At 52.7% G+C, this 15,924-nt stretch overlaps 1 protein-coding gene and 1 long non-coding RNA gene across 3 annotated transcripts; one reads left to right on the top strand and one right to left on the bottom strand.

The window, feature by feature from the left end:
* Nucleotides 1–10: 10 nt before the first annotated feature.
* On the bottom strand, nucleotides 11–1,245 carry LOC117795787 (kinase suppressor of Ras 1-like). Its single transcript, XM_034641853.1, has 2 exons — nucleotides 895–1,245; nucleotides 11–686 (listed from the first exon to the last, which is right to left on the bottom strand). The coding sequence occupies exon 2, from the start codon at nucleotides 627–629 to the stop codon at nucleotides 270–272; it is 360 nt and encodes a 119-aa protein (XP_034497744.1). The 5' UTR covers nucleotides 630–686; nucleotides 895–1,245; the 3' UTR covers nucleotides 11–269.
* A 189-nt stretch (nucleotides 1,246–1,434) lies between these two features.
* Nucleotides 1,435–14,764, top strand: LOC117795797. 2 transcript variants are annotated; one of them, XR_004619949.1, is made up of 3 exons: nucleotides 1,435–1,644; nucleotides 9,979–10,181; nucleotides 14,492–14,764. It is a non-coding gene; the product is annotated as an uncharacterized LOC117795797 (long non-coding RNA). The 2 variants fall into 2 exon arrangements; XR_004619950.1 differs by lacking the exon at nucleotides 14,492–14,764 and adding an exon at nucleotides 10,391–10,483.
* The last annotated feature ends 1,160 nt before the right edge of the window (nucleotides 14,765–15,924 follow it).

The raw sequence follows: 15,924 nt of genomic DNA on the forward strand, positions 1-15,924 counted from the left end.
CACACACACACACCCCGTCACCCCGGCCCACGGCTGCTCGTCACAGTCATACAGGGAAAAGTCCAGCGTGTGACTCAGTGGAAGAGTGAGTCCTGCAGCCCCGCAAAATGGAAATGGGGTGGGGGCAGAGATGGGGAAGCAAGGGATGCCCGCGCGCAGCCCACCCCGCCCACGGGCGCCTCCAGCCTCCACCCCAGTTCCCACTCCGCCCCTCCCCCCCAAATCCCGCCCAAGGTGAGGAGCTGGTCCTGGGTCCCCAAGCCGCCGCATCAGCGAGTGGAGGAAGGAGGGGAACCCTCAAAGGGGCGACCCGAGCTCCAGGATGCATCTGGGAAGGAGTGCACCGGGGCAGCGAGGGAGGTGCTGGGGGCCGCTTCCCGGGCGCGCGGCCCCCTTACCTCCAGGGTCCGGATCTCCTGCTGGGTGAGGTCGTTGGACACGGAGCACTTGGTACGCAGCCCGCGCAGGCTGCCGATGGAGATGTCGATGAGCTTCTGGAGCTGCCCGCACTGCTGCAGCGCGCGGCTGGCCGCGGCCCCGGGGCCCCCGTCCGCGGCCGCCGCGTCCCCCCCGCCGCGGCCCTCCTTCTTCTCCCCCATCGCCGCCGCGCGCAGCGCCGCTCTATCCATGCCTCGGCATCGGGGCCGCGGGGTGGCCGAGGCGGGGAGCCCGGGGGGCGCGGGCGCCTCGGGAGGGAATCCACGAGCGCGGAGGACTGGACGAGGAGCGCCCCTCGGCGCAGCCGGAGCCGGGACGCTAGGACAACCGGCCGCCGAGAACGCCGCTCCCGCCCGCCCAGCCGCGGCCGCAAAGCGAAAGCCGCGGCGACCCGACGGCTGCGGCTCCCGAAGCTTTTAAGTGGCAGCGGGGGCCGGGCCCGGGGGGCGCGGGCGCCTCGGGAGGGAATCCACGAGCGCGGAGGACTGGACGAGGAGCGCCCCTCGGCGCAGCCGGAGCCGGGACGCTAGGACAACCGGCCGCCGAGAACGCCGCTCCCGCCCGCCCAGCCGCGGCCGCAAAGCGAAAGCCGCGGCGACCCGACGGCTGCGGCTCCCGAAGCTTTTAAGTGGCAGCGGGGGCCGGGTCAGTAGCTGGGCATGCTGGGACTTGTAGTCCGCGCCGCGCACCTGCCGCCCGGCCCGCGCCCTCGGGGCCCGGATTCGCGCCCGGTGCCCGGAGCTCCGTGCGCCTCGGTCCAGACCTTCCCCCTCCGCGGCGGGCTCGGGCTGTGCGAGACCGCCCCGCCTCTGCGGCCCGGGAGTGGCTGCTGCGCGCCAGCTCCTCCCCCGGGCGCCCAGAGCCAGGGGAGCCTCGTCTCCCCGCCCTATCCCCGCCCCCCACCCCGGCACTCCCGCCTCCAGCCTGGGGGCTTCCCACGACCCCCGGATGGGGCGGGGCAGGGGCCGGAGGGTGGGCTTCCTGCAATTCTGCAGCCGCAGCTCAACCCTTGGAAGATGGGGACAGTGGAGGTTCCAGAATTTCTATGTGGGTTTAGGGGCCGCCATCTAGTGGGAAGGGGCCTAAAGTGCTTGTCCTCTGGCTGGTTCGCAGAGCATTGGACTCTGGATTGTCTACGCCAAAGGGAATGCTCAGGCCCGGAGAAAGACTTGAGGGCTTTCTTCAGAAACCTATTTACCCACCAAAGTAAGTATCCTGTCCCTCCGCCACCCCAACCCAGCAGGCCAGTCCGGACGCCTGGGGCGGCACATTGATTTGTCATGAGCTTTCAGTGCTCGAGAGGAGACAGCCTGGTTTAGATTCACACTCTACCTAGCTCTGTGACTTGGGCGAAGTGAGCTTACCCCCAAATGTCTGAGTTTCTGCACCAGTAAAAATGGGGTGATGATAGTACCTATCTCGTAGAGTTCATATAAAGAATGAGTTAATGTATAGACCTAAATTGATTACTGTCACATTTGCCACTGGATAAATGCTAGCAATCGCTACAAGCCAACCTCAGATGTCCTAACCATGGCCCCAGAGCCCAGCTGTGGACACAGGCACAGTACCACCACTTGCCTGTGTGTGCCGGCCTGTCTGTGCCTTCTAACTCAGCATTCAAGCTGCAACCCATCCCCCCACTCCCCCACCCCCCACCTCCTGCCGGGTTCACATGTGCCGTGTTACTTGGCTAAACTGAAAAGCCAAGACTCTAATCAAAAGCGCACAATTCCATACTTCCAACATCTGCTAACCAGAAGGAATAGCTCTGAATTTTCTCTTGTAAGTGCCTTGGCTGCGGAAGAGGCTGGCTAATTTATCTTTGTATCCTCTTCCCAAAGCCCAACACAGCGCATGGCCCACAGCAGGAGCTCCGTGAAGTTGTGCAACCCATTTCATGAATTCTTCAGCACATCCTCTGCTGAGTTTCTCCTAGGTTTCAGGCCTGCCCAGGCCTGGGCACTTTCTCTCTGCATCTGTCTGTCTGTCTCTCCCATCTTTGTTTGAAGAATGAGAATTGAACAGGAGGTAAGGTCCCAGCATTGTATTCTTGCCTGAACTCTACACATAGTACTGGGTGGCAGTTTATATTAAACCTTCCTTTAATGTCATTTGAAATTTCAAAACTTAAATACAAAACTATGATAACTTTAAAATGTGCTTTTGCAAACTAACCCCTCCTCTGATAATTCTCTGGAACACAAGGGGCTTCCTCCCTAATTCTTGACCCTTCCCTCTCCTCACTTAATTTAAAACAGGACTCCCTGTTCTGTATGTATGAAGCCCCCCACCCCTGACTATAACCGTAGCCCAGCCCACGGCCCTTGCAGGAGAACAGTAACTTCCCGGAAGAGAACTGTGCACCTGTCGTTCTCCACCTGAGTGTGAATCAGAATCTCCGGGGGGGGGGGGGGGGGGGGGGGCTTGGTCATAGGCAGTGATGGAGCCCCTCCCCTTAGGGTTTCTGATCCAGTGGCTTGAGCATTTGCGTTTCTAACAAGTCCTCGGGTGCTGCTGCTGCCGCTGTGAGTCTGGGAGCCTGAACATTGAGAACCGTTGGTGCAGAGTAAGGTCAGTGGGCCCAGAGAGCTATGTCCAGGGACCGTCCATAGTGTGTGCCTGCTGGTCGAGAATCTGTTCAGCAGCCAGAGCTGCAGGCTTGAGTGACTGACTCTAACTCAACTCACCAGAGGTTTCCTGGGAAGTGCCTATTTATGCATTTACATTGAGCTGTAATTGTCACTGGGGCCTGGTTGACACATTTTCCCCCCGGGGGAAGCCAGAGCCTGAGGAGAATAACTGCCAGCCTGGCTGTGGTGTTGGGGCTGGACACTGGACAAACCCCGGCTCTCTGGCTGCGGTCCTGCCGGGCTCCGTGTGGCCGGGCCCTCTTCTGTGGACACCGTCTTCCTTCTGATCTGTTGAAAGCAGTCAGTCAGCCACTGCTTTCCTACCCACTCCATCTCGGAGGCACTGACACCCTCCTCGAGCGAGTTCGGGTATCCCGTCAGCCACACTTTTACAGAACTGCCTCTCAGAGATGCAGAAAGCAAGGCTTGAAAAATAATCCCTCCATTCATCCCTTCAACATTCAGTAAGTGCTCCTCGAGTGTTTACTTATGCGGCAGGCCCTATTCTAGGCTCAGGGAAACAGTAGCGAACAAAACAAAAATCCTTGCCCTCTGGGAATTTGTATTCTGGCGAGAGAAGACAGACAAGAAAGAAGTGGAATGAATGCCCAGTATGGCCGATGGCAACAGGTGCTAGGAGACAGCAAAAACCAGGGAGAGGGGCAGGGAGTGTGGCGTTTTCGACCTTCCCCGGAGCTGTCTCAGGGCGTGGGGTTCTCAATTCTGGCTCAGAGTGGCTGTCTGACCCCGGGCAAGCCCTCTCTAATCTCGAGAGTCTTTGTCCTCATTTGCAAGATGGAGGTCACGTGTTGTGAGGATGAACAGAGAGAATTCTGCAAAGCAATGGTCACAGAGTAAGGGTTCGACATACTTATTTTTATTTACTGGTTAAATGCTTACTATGGGCAACACTGTTCCAAGCGCCGTCCTTAGTCAACTCACTTAACTAACGTTAGTTACTTTCCTTTCCCACCCTCCTGAGCAAGTCTCTCCTGGTTTGACGAATTCATCCACCATGTGGTGATTCTTGGGTTTAACTTCATCTCCGGGCCCTTGAGACTTTTTCTGGGGCATCCTCAGTACAGAGAGTTCTCGCCTTCCTTCCCCCTCCCCTCGGCCTCAGGCACCTGCTCCCGTTGTGGGCACACTAAGTCTTCAAAGCTTGCAAAACCCTGCATGCGTCTCAACGCCACGGCAGCCGCGTGGCCAAGTTCCTGCTTAGACCCAGCAGGCACGAGAAGGGCACCTGCCATGTGCCAGGCTCTGGGATAGGCCAAGCGGAGGAAACCAAGTCCTTATTCCCCTGCAACAAACCTGAGAGTGGAGACTGGAAGTTAACAAGTCAACAAATATATTCCCAGAATAAATTCGAAGAAGGATAAGTGGTGTGAAGGGGGGGGGAAGCTAATAGCTGAGAGCGAGTCCCCGGGATCTGGGGTGCTTCATTAGCTGAAGTGGTCAGAGAAGAACTCTCCAACTGCTCTCTAATTAAGATCTAAATAACGAGAAGCAGCAAGCCATGTGGAGCTCCGGGAAGGGGGCATTCTAGGCAATGGGAACATCACGTGCAAATGGCCTGCGGCAGGAACAACTTGGCACACTCCAGGAACAGAACGAAGGCCAGTGTGGCTACAGCACCAGCACAGAAGAACAGCTGTTGGAGAGGACGGGGCGGGGCGGGGGGGTAACTGCTGGGAAGGGGCCCAATAAAGTAGGACTTGGGAAGGAAGTTTGGATTCTTCTCTAAGTCTTTGTCACTCCTGATGTGGTCCAAGATTCCTGCATCGCCTGGGAGCTGGTTAGAAATGCAAGGTCTCCAGCCCCACCCAGAACAGCTGAATCGCAGCCTGGATTTTAGCAAGATCCGCATTTGACTTGAGTACGTGTTAAAGTTTTAGAAGCAGAGCTCTCTAAGTACATGGAAAGAAGCCACATTCCTGACAATTGTGTTTTAAAACATCTCTCTGACCACATGAAGCATGGATGTGAGAGGGGCAGGGGCACGCAGCAGGGGCGCTGGTTTTGAGACTGCTGCAGTGGCCCACGTGAGGTCACAGACGCAGGAGCAAGTGCGGTGCGCAAGGAGGGTACGGAAGAAATAGACGGGATGCCCGACAAGCCGAGGGGTTGAATGAGGAAGGAGGAAAGAAATGGTTTGGACCATCTTGGCCGCTGCCCCTCCTAAGATCCTGCAGGGCGCCGTCAGAGGAACCTTACCCTGCAGTCAGGTGTGGCCACACCCACTTGCTCCATTCCCACCTCCACGCCCAGCATCATCTCAGGATTGACAGGTGGCAGGTTTCTCTTAGAACCTGGGGGCAGTACAGGGGAAGCTTCGTTTTCATGGAGTTTACCATCAGGAAATGCATGAGTCTCCCTGGAGAGATGGACTCTATTAATCTGTTCCCTGTGCTCATTCATTCATTCTTTCATTCATTCACCAAATATCCGCTGAGCCCCCAATATGTGATGTGCTACACCTTGCATTAGCCTCTGGGAACAGAGCAGTGATACATCGCTTTATAGTTTATAAATAGACTTTCCTTTGAAAGGAAAGCTCACAGTAACCTATGCTGTGCTTTCTAAGGCTTGTCCCATCTTGCTCTCCTGCTAGAAAGCCCCATGGGGTCACGTTGACCTCAGGGTGAAGTATGAATTCCTGAAACAAGGCCCGCAAAGTCCTTCATTCCCAGGCCCTGCTGCCCTGTCCAAGTTCATGTGCCACTCAAGGTTTTTTGGAGTCCATGTCCCAATTTAAAAATCTGATGACAAAAAAAAAAAATGTCTCTCCAGGAAAGAAAAATACACACACACTCTCCAGGAAAGAAAAATACATACAAACAACTTCCTGGGGTTTGTGGGCCCCCTTAAGGGTATCCATGAACCCCAGAGCTGTAGACAAGCTTAGGAACCCTGCTTAGCGGTTGCTCCCGACTGCCTTTACTCAACAATTGTGGGTCACATCGGGGAGTGTCATGTCACAGTGACCTCGCTCAGCTGTCACTTCTCTCTGCAGTCCTTCCTCTCCACCTCCCCCACATACATTTCCACTCATCCTGGAGATGGAGCTCACATGCCCCCCCACCCCTCCCACAACAGAATCACTCTAACTTCCAGATGCCCGTAGAACTTTGCACACACCATGTATTTTTGGTTCTTCCCCTGCCCGTTTCCCTGACTGGATAATGAGCCTTCTTGGACTCAGACAGATTCCGTATGACCTTGGGAGACACCTCCCTGAGCTTGTGCTCCCTCATCTATAAAAATGAGTGTACGAATCTCTCCCTCCAGCACGGGATGTAGTGAGCACTGGATGTTATAGACAACTGATGAATCGCTGAACTCTACCTCTGAAACTAATAATACATTATATGCTAATTAATTTAATTTAAATAAAAAAACAATAATAATCTCTCCCTCCAGGGTGGCCCAAAGAGATAAAGGAAATAGATAGGCCTGGCACACAACTGCTTAACATGCGATTGAATAAACAAAGGACGGATTGCATTTTATCTTTTTTAAAGGTTTTACTTATTTATTTGAGAGAGAGAAAGAGCGCAAGCAGGGACAGAGGGAGAGGGAGAAGCAGGCTCCCTATTGACCAGGGAACCCGAGGTGGGGCTCGATCCCAGGACCCAGAGATCATGACCTGAGTGGAACGCAGACGCTTTAACCAAGTAAGCCACCCAGGCGCCCCTGGATTGCATTTTATAGGCGAAGAAGCCAGGGCCTCTCTCGAGGTAGCCTGTGTGGTCTTAGGTGCTGGCTCTAGCAGAAATCACCACCACCAGTGCCACATGGTCAGAACGCACTCTGGCTCCCATCACAAGAAAGAGCCGAGTTGAGAAGGTTCCTTCTCAGCCGTGAGACGGAAGTCACTCCAGTTGCCGTGTGCTTCTTCAGGCAACCTGGTGGAGAGAAACCCATCCAGGGAGGGCAGGAGGTGACATGGGTACCCTCTACTCTCCCGACCCTTTCCCCCACCTCCACTTTCAAGTCCTTGTCCTTCTGTGCCGCCACCGTGTGCTTGGCATCTCCCACACGCTTCTGCTCTGTCCCTGCAGGCTCCGGCTCCCCCGGCCCCAACCCCTGTGCTTCATCAACCCTCCCCCCTGTGCCATTGTCACCTTTACCCACTATCCCCTGCCCTCAGCCTTCCTTCCCTTCTTGCCCCACGCAGAGTCCTCGCTCCATCATGATGGTTGGTCCCTGGCTAGCCCCCTCAGTGAACTTGGCCCTGTCTTCCGGCCGGAGGAACCTGGCTAACGAAGTCCTAGCCTCCGGAAAACCCAGACCTCCACCTTCGCCGGGCCTGTGCCAAAGCAGCTGAACGATGTTGCAGAAAAACACGGCTTTGCTGACGGGCTGCTCTTTAAATTCATGACCGCAAACCTCAAATTGGCACTTCTCAGGCCTGGCAAGCTTACCAATCTTTCCTAGATAGTTCATTTTCCCATTCTCAGAGATGGCTGTTTCTTTTTTTTTTTCCTTAAAGATTTTATTTGTCAGAGAGAGACCGCACAAGCAGGGGGGAGGGGCAGAGGGAAAGGGAGAAGCAGACTCCCCAGTGAGCAAGAAGCCCGATGAGGGGCTTGATCCCAGGGCCCTGGGATCATGACCTGAGCCGAAGGCAGACGCTGAGCCCCCCAGGTGTTCCCAGAGATGGCTATTTCATGCTTTCTTCTCTGTCTACAAATTACCTTGCACTTGTCAGCTCATGTTCCGGGCTCATCCTTCAGGGAGAAACTAGAGGCCATCAGACCAAATCTACAGCTCTCCAGCCCTGCGCCTGTGCTCCCCGCCCGTCCTCCTGTGACCGCAGAAGAGGTGACCCACAGCCCCTCCAGCAGGCTTGAGGCCTCCACTCCAGCAACTATCTTGCTTTTTTCTGCATCATCGTTTTCTCCCTTTCTGCCATTATTCTCATTTGCACACAGACATGCTCTAGTATCCCCCTTCATGGAAGGAGGGAGGGAAGGAGGGAGGGAGGAAGGAAATGGGAGGAAGGAAGGGAAGGGGACGGGGGAAGGGAAGGGAAGGAATGAAGGAAGGAAGGGAGGAAGGGGAAGGGAAAGCAGACCTCTGTAGTAGTTAGAGTCCTGGCAGGAAGCAAAATTTCACTCAGATTGTTCAACTGACCTGAAAGAACAGGGCACTTACACCGTTAAGGGACCAAACAAGGATGCTGGGGCAGCCAGAGACAAGCAGCGCTGGGTAGGCCTGGCAGCTCCTAGTGCAGAAAGGGCAGGGGAAGATATAGTGCTCTCTGTGCCATGCAAGAGGGAACAGTGAACAGCCAGGAAGGACTTGCAAGCGTAAGGGACAGGGCTCCCGCTGGAGACAAGGCCCCCAAGCAGTGAGGGAGACGGGAGGAACACAATACCTCTCTTCCTTCTTACCTTCAGCTCTCCTGCCTTTGCCTCTTCTTGGCTGAACCCACTTGGGAACATTCTAGCAGGACAGTCTAGGTGATGCAGTACAAAAGGGTCCCCCTCCCAGAGCCCACAGCGGGACATGAATGGGCAGAGAACAGATCTTGGATGGGAGACCGGACAGCACCCCTTGCTTTTACCCCAAATGCCCTTCCAGCTTCTGCCCTGTTTCTCTGCTTTCATAGCAAAGCTTCTTGGAAGAGTTGTCTATGCTCAATTTCTTTACTTCTCATGCTTTTTCCAACCTATTAGTCTAGTTTGGTCTCCATCATACAGCCTGACAAGCTTTCCACCGAAATTCCTCGTTTCAAGGTCGCCAGTGGTGGCCATGATCCCAAATGAGAGCCAGCCTCTCAATCAGTGGCCACATCGCCATCTTGAAACAGTTCTCTTGGCTTCCGTGCCCCTCAGACATCTGCTTTTCCTCCTGCCTCTCCGAGTGCTATTGCTCGGTCTTCCTTGCCAGCCCTTCATCCTCTTCATCAAGCTTGCTCCAGGGCTCCACCCCGAACCTATGAGGACTGTCACCTTCACGCCCACTTTCCAGTTGACCAGATGCACAGCGTCTTCTTACCCTTCCGCTCTCAGCTCACGTGCCACCTCCCCACAGAGGCTCTGCCTGGCCACACTCTCCAGAGCAGCCCTCCCGCCCTTGGCGCTGGGTCATGCTGCCCCATTCATTTCCTTCCTTGGACTTATCGCTATTTGTCAACCTGCTTGGCCAATGGATTTGCTTCCTTCTTTATGCAGGGACTTGGTAGCCATCAGTGGCGCCCATTCCTACATCCCTAGTGCTTCCACAGTGCACGGCACATACCAGGTGCTAAGTAAACTGTTGTTGCATGAATGATCAGGAACTTTGCCAATGTCACATAATAAGATAAAGCCAATAATTTAAGAACACTGTTTTGCTTTTGCAAGACTGAGTTTCCTGAGAGGCACTTAAATATTCTATTGGATCCTTTGAAAGCAACTCCCTTTCCTATTAAATTTATACTCGCATCTATTATACGTATATGTGAAAAGAACCTGAGCAGAGAATCTGCCAATACAGATTTGGAAGTGGATGGGGCCCCATATTCGTGTCACATAGTTCCGTAAAGACTCAGAATGAGATCATCTCTTGGCCCCGTCTGGTTGATGGTCGAGGGTCAGGTCAAGGGCCAGCACGGTGGAATGAGGCCAGAACCGGGTTTAAATTCCAGTTCTAGTGGCGCCTGGGTGGTTCAGGCTCAGCTTCCTTCAGCTTGGGTCATGATCCCAGGATCCTGGGATCAAGATCCACGTGGGGCTCCCTGCTCGGCGGGAGACTGCTTCTCCTTCTCCCTCTGCCCCTCCCCACCCCCTGTGTTCTCTCTCTCTCTGTCTCTCTCTCTCTCTCAAATAAATAAATAAAATCTCTTTTAAAAATTCCATTTTAACCCTCATTCATAACATGACCTTAACGAGGTGACTTTCTCTCTCTGTGCCTCTAGGTTCTCCTGTATAATTGCCTGGGTAGGGCTGTCATGAGGATTAAGTGAACAGCGCATGAAAAGCCCTCAGCCTCGGAGCCTGGCCCTGCAAGCACACTATATTAGTTCCAATCATTTCCACAGCTCTGATACAATTTTCCAATTTCAGAAGCCGCCCACTGATCACAGCCTGCAAAAGGGAGCGATGAATGTGAATCGGGGAGGTAAGAGCTGGCAGCTGTTTCTGGCAGATTGTTGGAAAGGGGGCGGGAAATGACTAGAAATTAAAGATAATGTAATATCTCTGCCGGGGTCAAAGCACTGAAAGGTTATGATACCCATTCCCACTAATAGGAGCCAAAATAAAAATAAGACCACAAAACACAAAATCTGCATGAATGCTGAAGTGAAAATGGCTTTTTTTCCTCCCTAGATTTTCTAATTGCAAAATTCTAGATAAATTCATTGAAGCTGAGCTCTTCATTTTCCTGTGCCCTTGCTGTGTTGCCTACCTCCGGGGAATCCAGCACATGTCTGACGCCAGGTTCAAAAATTCCTAGGATTTGGGGTGCCTGGGTGGCACAGTGGTTGGGCGTCTGCCTTCAGCTCAGGGCGTGATCCCAGCGTTCTGGGATCGAGCCCCACATCAGGCTCCTCCGCTGGGGGCCTGCTTCTTCCTCTCCCACTCCCCCTGCTTGTGTTCCCTCTCTCGCTGGCTGTCTCTATCTCTGTCAAATAAATAAATAAATAAATAATCAAAAAAAAATTCCTAGGACCTGACTGCCAAGAGATACTTCTGCACCCGTAATATAACTAATGATAATGATAATGTGTTGCCTTTTTTATTGTCCCATTGTTTTGAAATTCATCAGAGTTCTTTCACCTACATTAGTTTGCTTGAACTCTGCATCTTCGGGATGTGGTGGTATTCCTTGGGTTGAAACCCAGAGAAACTGATTGTTGGGGGTCGGCCCCACATTCACAGAATAACCAAAATGTAGCCTAGGCCCCTGGACCTACCAAATTACAAGCCAAATGACCTTCAGATTACTCTTCGCCCAGAGATCACCCACTCACCTTTTACTCATTCGATCCAACTCACAACGCAAGACTCAGGACCCAGGTGCTGCCTCTTCCTAGAAGGCCTCCCTGCCCTCCCAGCTGGCCTGGCTCACCTCTTCCAAGCTTCCAAAGTCCTGTGCTGGGTCCCAACATCACAGGGCGCCCCGCATCAAAACACTTTGCTTCCTCTTCTGCCTCCTGCCCTGGGCCCTGAGCAATCCAAGGGAAGGGATCTTTGCTCGTTGCACAGTGCTCCAAAAAGGTTGTGGTTCATCATTGAACCAAATGAACCCGTTTAATTAGTATAAAGGTCTTTCTCAAGTTGGATTTCGTATGGGAGGACTTGTTTTACAAGACGTCGAGGCGGCACTAACCTAGTCCCAGGCAGAAGACAGACTTGGAAAGGTTCCCTCCTGCCACCTACAGCTCCCCATAAACACAACTGTGTCCCTGAAATACCATCACTGGAGAAGAGTCTATAGTCTCGGACTGATCTTCTTATTCTCCCGACAGGACTAGAGAGAGCTGGTGGGGGGGGGGTGGATAAATGCCTAGAGGGAAAGGGAGCTGCTGAAAGATACTAGTTCCTACAATTATTTACATACCTGCAAGGATCATCTCCATTCTATGGAAGCTGAAGTGCAGCAGACCTGTGTCTATTCCCTGTGGCCTGGGCATCTGAGGGGACTCTAGGCTCAGGAGCATAAAACGAGGTCACATTTCTGGTTAATATCACACTTACAAGGACTTGAAACACTCACCCTCCTTAATCACAGTCTTCATCCACGCCCTGTCCCTGGGGGTGTCTGGGCCTCCCGTTTGGGAGCTGAGCCTGTCACATAAATCTCCCAGCTCTGTGATGGGCCTCGACCAGCCCCAGGTGCCAGGCGCAGGGACAACCTGGTCGACGCAGGCTCCAACCCTCCCCCTAGATGCTCTCTCCTCACAGCTAAGACCAGTGGGGCCAGGTTGAGCGATTCTTCGCAAGGCTCAGAGACAAGGTGCAGATTTTTAGCTAACATACACTGAGCACTTATTACTTGCGAGGAAGGTACTGTTCTGACCACTGTTAATGCATGGCTCAGGATCCTGAGGATCCCCTTATCAGGGAAGTACTGTAACTACTAATCCCTGCTTATGACAGGGAAACTGACGTTTAGGTTAGGGAGATTTAACTGCACTTCACCAGCTACTCCTTCTCAGTCTCCTGGCTGGGTCTCCCTGGTCATCCAGCCTCTAACCACGGAGTGCTGGGGCAGGCAGGCCTCTATCCTTCCCTCCTCTGGGCTCACCCGGCCATCTCATCTATAAGCTGACCTTGTCCGTGGGCTCCAAATTCCACCCGCCTTTCCGCATCTCTGTGTGGATTTCTAACACAACTACCAACTCAGCGTGTCCAAATGGAGTTCCTGATGCCCCCACCCTCAGCCTCCTGCTCCCCCAGTCTCCCCCATCTCAGAAGATGGCAACACCATCCTGCCCCTTGCTCTGCCAAAAGCCTTAGAGTCATTCTTTTTTTTTTTTTTTAAGACTTTATTTATGTATTTGACAGAGAGAGAGACAGCCAGCGAGAGAAGGAACACAAGCAGGGGGAGTGAGAGAGGAAGAAGCAGGCTCATAGCGGAGGAGCCTGATGTGAGGCTCGATCCCAGAACACTGGGATCACGCCCTGAGCCGAAGGCAGACGCTTAACCGCTGTGCCACCCAGGTGCTCCGCCTTAGAGTCATTCTTGATTCTTTCCGTTCTTTCCCAACAATCAGTGCATTAGCAAATCCTGTCAGCTAGATTTAAAACACACACGTGCACATGCACGCACACACACACGTACACACCAATATGACATGATAAAAGAAAAAAAAATGAAAAATTGGGCTTCTTTAAAATTCAAAATTTGGGGGATCCATGGGTGGCTCAGTTGGTTAAGGCTCCAACTCTTGATTTCAGCTCAGGTTATGATCTCAGGGTCGTGAGACCAAGCCCCTTGTTGGGCTCTACGCTCGGCAGAGTCTGTTTGAGATTCTCTCCCTCTCCCTCTGCCCCTTCCCCCGCTCATGTGTGCGTGCACGCACTCTCTCTCTCTCAAATTAATAAATTAATCTTTTTAAAAAATAAAAAATAAAATTCTAAATTTTTGTACTTCCAAAGGCACCATTAAAAAATTGTGAAAAGACAAGCCACAGATGGGGAGAAAATATTTGCATTTAATTTTACTTCCTCCCCCAAATCTGCCAGAACTACAGTAAAGGGATGTTTTTTCCTCTCCAATAGAAGAGACAATAGCTATAAAATCTTGGGAGCTGGAAAGCTGATAAAGCAGTGGTAAGAGATTTAGAGAAGCTGAGAAGCAACCAAACCAAAAAATGAGGCAATAATGAACTCTTGAGATAATAAAATGGTACAGGAAAGGAAAAGTAATCATAACCTGCTACCATTCCATTCAGCTGTGATGGGCATGTCCATAGTCGTAACAGTGTAAGTGCTGAAGGTTAGTCTGAGCAAAAGTAGAATGTGATGGCACTCGGATGTCGGGAAGAGGGGTCTTGGTGGAGGACAAGGAAGAGATTCAAGGCTAAATCCTCATTTTGCACAGTGTAAAGCCAATAAATAATCCTAAAACTGAAAAATCATGCAGCAGTTTTATAGGCCTATTATTTTAAGTTATAGAGGGAAAAAAATCCAAACAACCAGTTAAGGAGGTAAAATATTTGCGACAGGGTCCCCTGCCCCTGTAATGGCAATGGTTAGGGAACCTTGGTTTTTCATATTGACTCGTTTATTATTTGACTCTGAGCAAGCACAACTTTAACAATCAAAAATTCTGCAAATTGTTGGGGTACCTGGTGGCTCAGTTGGTTAAGCATCTGACTTTGACGCAGGTCGTGACTTGGGGTCCTGGACCAAGCCCCAAGTTGAGCCCTGCATGGAGACCATGGCTCCGAGCTCAGCAGGAAGTCTGCTTCTCCCTCTCCCTTTGCCCCTCCCCCTGCTCATGCTGACACACGCGTTCTCTCTCTCTCTCTCAAATAAATAAATAAAACCATTAAAAATTAAACAATAAAATAAGGGGCACCTGGGTGGCTCAGTCGGTTAAGCATCTGCCTTTGGCTCAGGTCATGTTCCCAGGATCCTGAGATCAAGCCCCATGTTGGGCTCCCTGCTCAGTGGGGAGCCTGCTTCTCCCTCTCCCTCTGCCCCGCTGCCTGCTTGTGCTCGCTCTCTCTCTCTCCAGTAAATGAATAAATAAAATCTTTAAAAAAAATAAAGACAAATCTACTGGAAGGCAGGTTTGTTTAAGATGCTAGATCAGAAATGTCTCTGCTGCAGTTTTTTGAGGCCAAAGTGTATTTGGGGCGTTTGTCTCAGAACGAAAGAATAGCCCCCCCAAAAGATGACGTTAAGTCCTCTCTTGCAAACTAGAGCCCCCTTCTAGCCCTACAGCTGACTTCCTCAGCAAGGTTTCTCTATTCTTAGGAGAGATGCGGCCAAAGCGCTAGCCTGATGCTCCGCGCATCCCTGGGAGTAAAGCAAGAGAACACGGACTACATCTCCAGGGCTGTCGGCCTTTTCTCCATTCATCCATTCAACTCACTCTTCCACTCGGCAGACCTATCTTAAGGATTTAGCAGGTTCCAATCTCAGCACAGGGCTGGGGCCACTGTGTGGAAAGGAACAGATGGGGTCCCTGCCCTCATGGAGATAACGTTCCTGCGGGGAAGACAGACAGTAAAGCAGTCAACACCAGAGCACCAGGACACACTCGGATAGCTGGCGAGAAGGGCTTTGGGGAAAAGAATGCCCGGTGATTTGGTAGACTTATGTGGGAGTAAATTCAGACGACGTGGTCCAGCACATGGTGTTTGATCAGAGCAGAGCTTGTCAAGGGGCCACAACGTGGAGATTTGTGGGTGAGTGGGTAGCTCACAAACAGCCCCCAGGAGAGGGACCAGCCGGGCGCACGGGGACGTCTCCGAGGCCAGAGCTAGGGTGTGCAGTAAACTGGATTTTCCTCGAGCGCGGGGGGGCAATGTAGGAGGAAGACTGCAGGCAGGTGTGAGCAGCTCTCCCACAACTTGGTCCCCACAGAGCCCAGGGTTCTTTAAACAGGGCAAGAATAGGAGGCAGGAGCAATGGGAAGGTTACCGTGAGAAAGGAGATGGTCACTTTGAGAGACTAGGCCACTGTGAGAACGGAACTCTGCCATCACCCCAAATGGCCAGGACTAGATCAATAATTGCAGCTTGGCTGCCTGGGTGGCTCAGTCGGTTAAGCGTCTGCCTTCAGCTCAGGTCATGATCCCAGGGTCCTGGGATCGAGCCCTGCATTGGGGTCCTTTGTTCAGTGGCAAGCCTGCTTCTCCCTCTGCCCCCCTTCTATCAGCCTCGTCTGGCTCCCCCTGCCAGCAGCCTCCAGTCGGGGTGCACCTGAAACCTCCCCTTTCCCACTCAAAATCATTTCCACCCCTGGCCGCCTTTGAGGCTCTGCCAAACGTGTGGGGTGACTCCCTCTGGAAAGCCCTAAAAACGTCCGCCTGTTCTTCTCTCATTCCAGAACTTTGGACAAGGAGCAGCAGGAGTCATGGAGACAAAGGGACAATCTGAGGTTGATTGTGGAGATGAAGCAGGCCAGCCCTGCTGAGGGATTGGAAGGGGGCAAGGGCTCCAGGAAAGGAGAGAGGGGAATCAAGGAGACTCACTGGGTGGATGGGGCACCATTGACTGAGCTGAAGGCTGAAGGAGAAGCAGGAGAGTGAGGCTGGCTACGAGTCAGAAGTCGGGTTTTGATGAGTTGGAGCCGCCTGTTGGATGTTGGTGTCCAAGAGGCACTTCTACATGTGAGCCTGTGGTCAGGAGTGATGGAGCAAGAGAGATGTGGGAGGGGCTCCTATGAACATGGCTTTCATAGCC

This window comes from Ailuropoda melanoleuca, chromosome 13 (genome assembly GCF_002007445.2).
Source record: "Ailuropoda melanoleuca isolate Jingjing chromosome 13, ASM200744v2, whole genome shotgun sequence".
NCBI classification, from domain to species: Eukaryota; Metazoa; Chordata; class Mammalia; order Carnivora; family Ursidae; genus Ailuropoda; species Ailuropoda melanoleuca.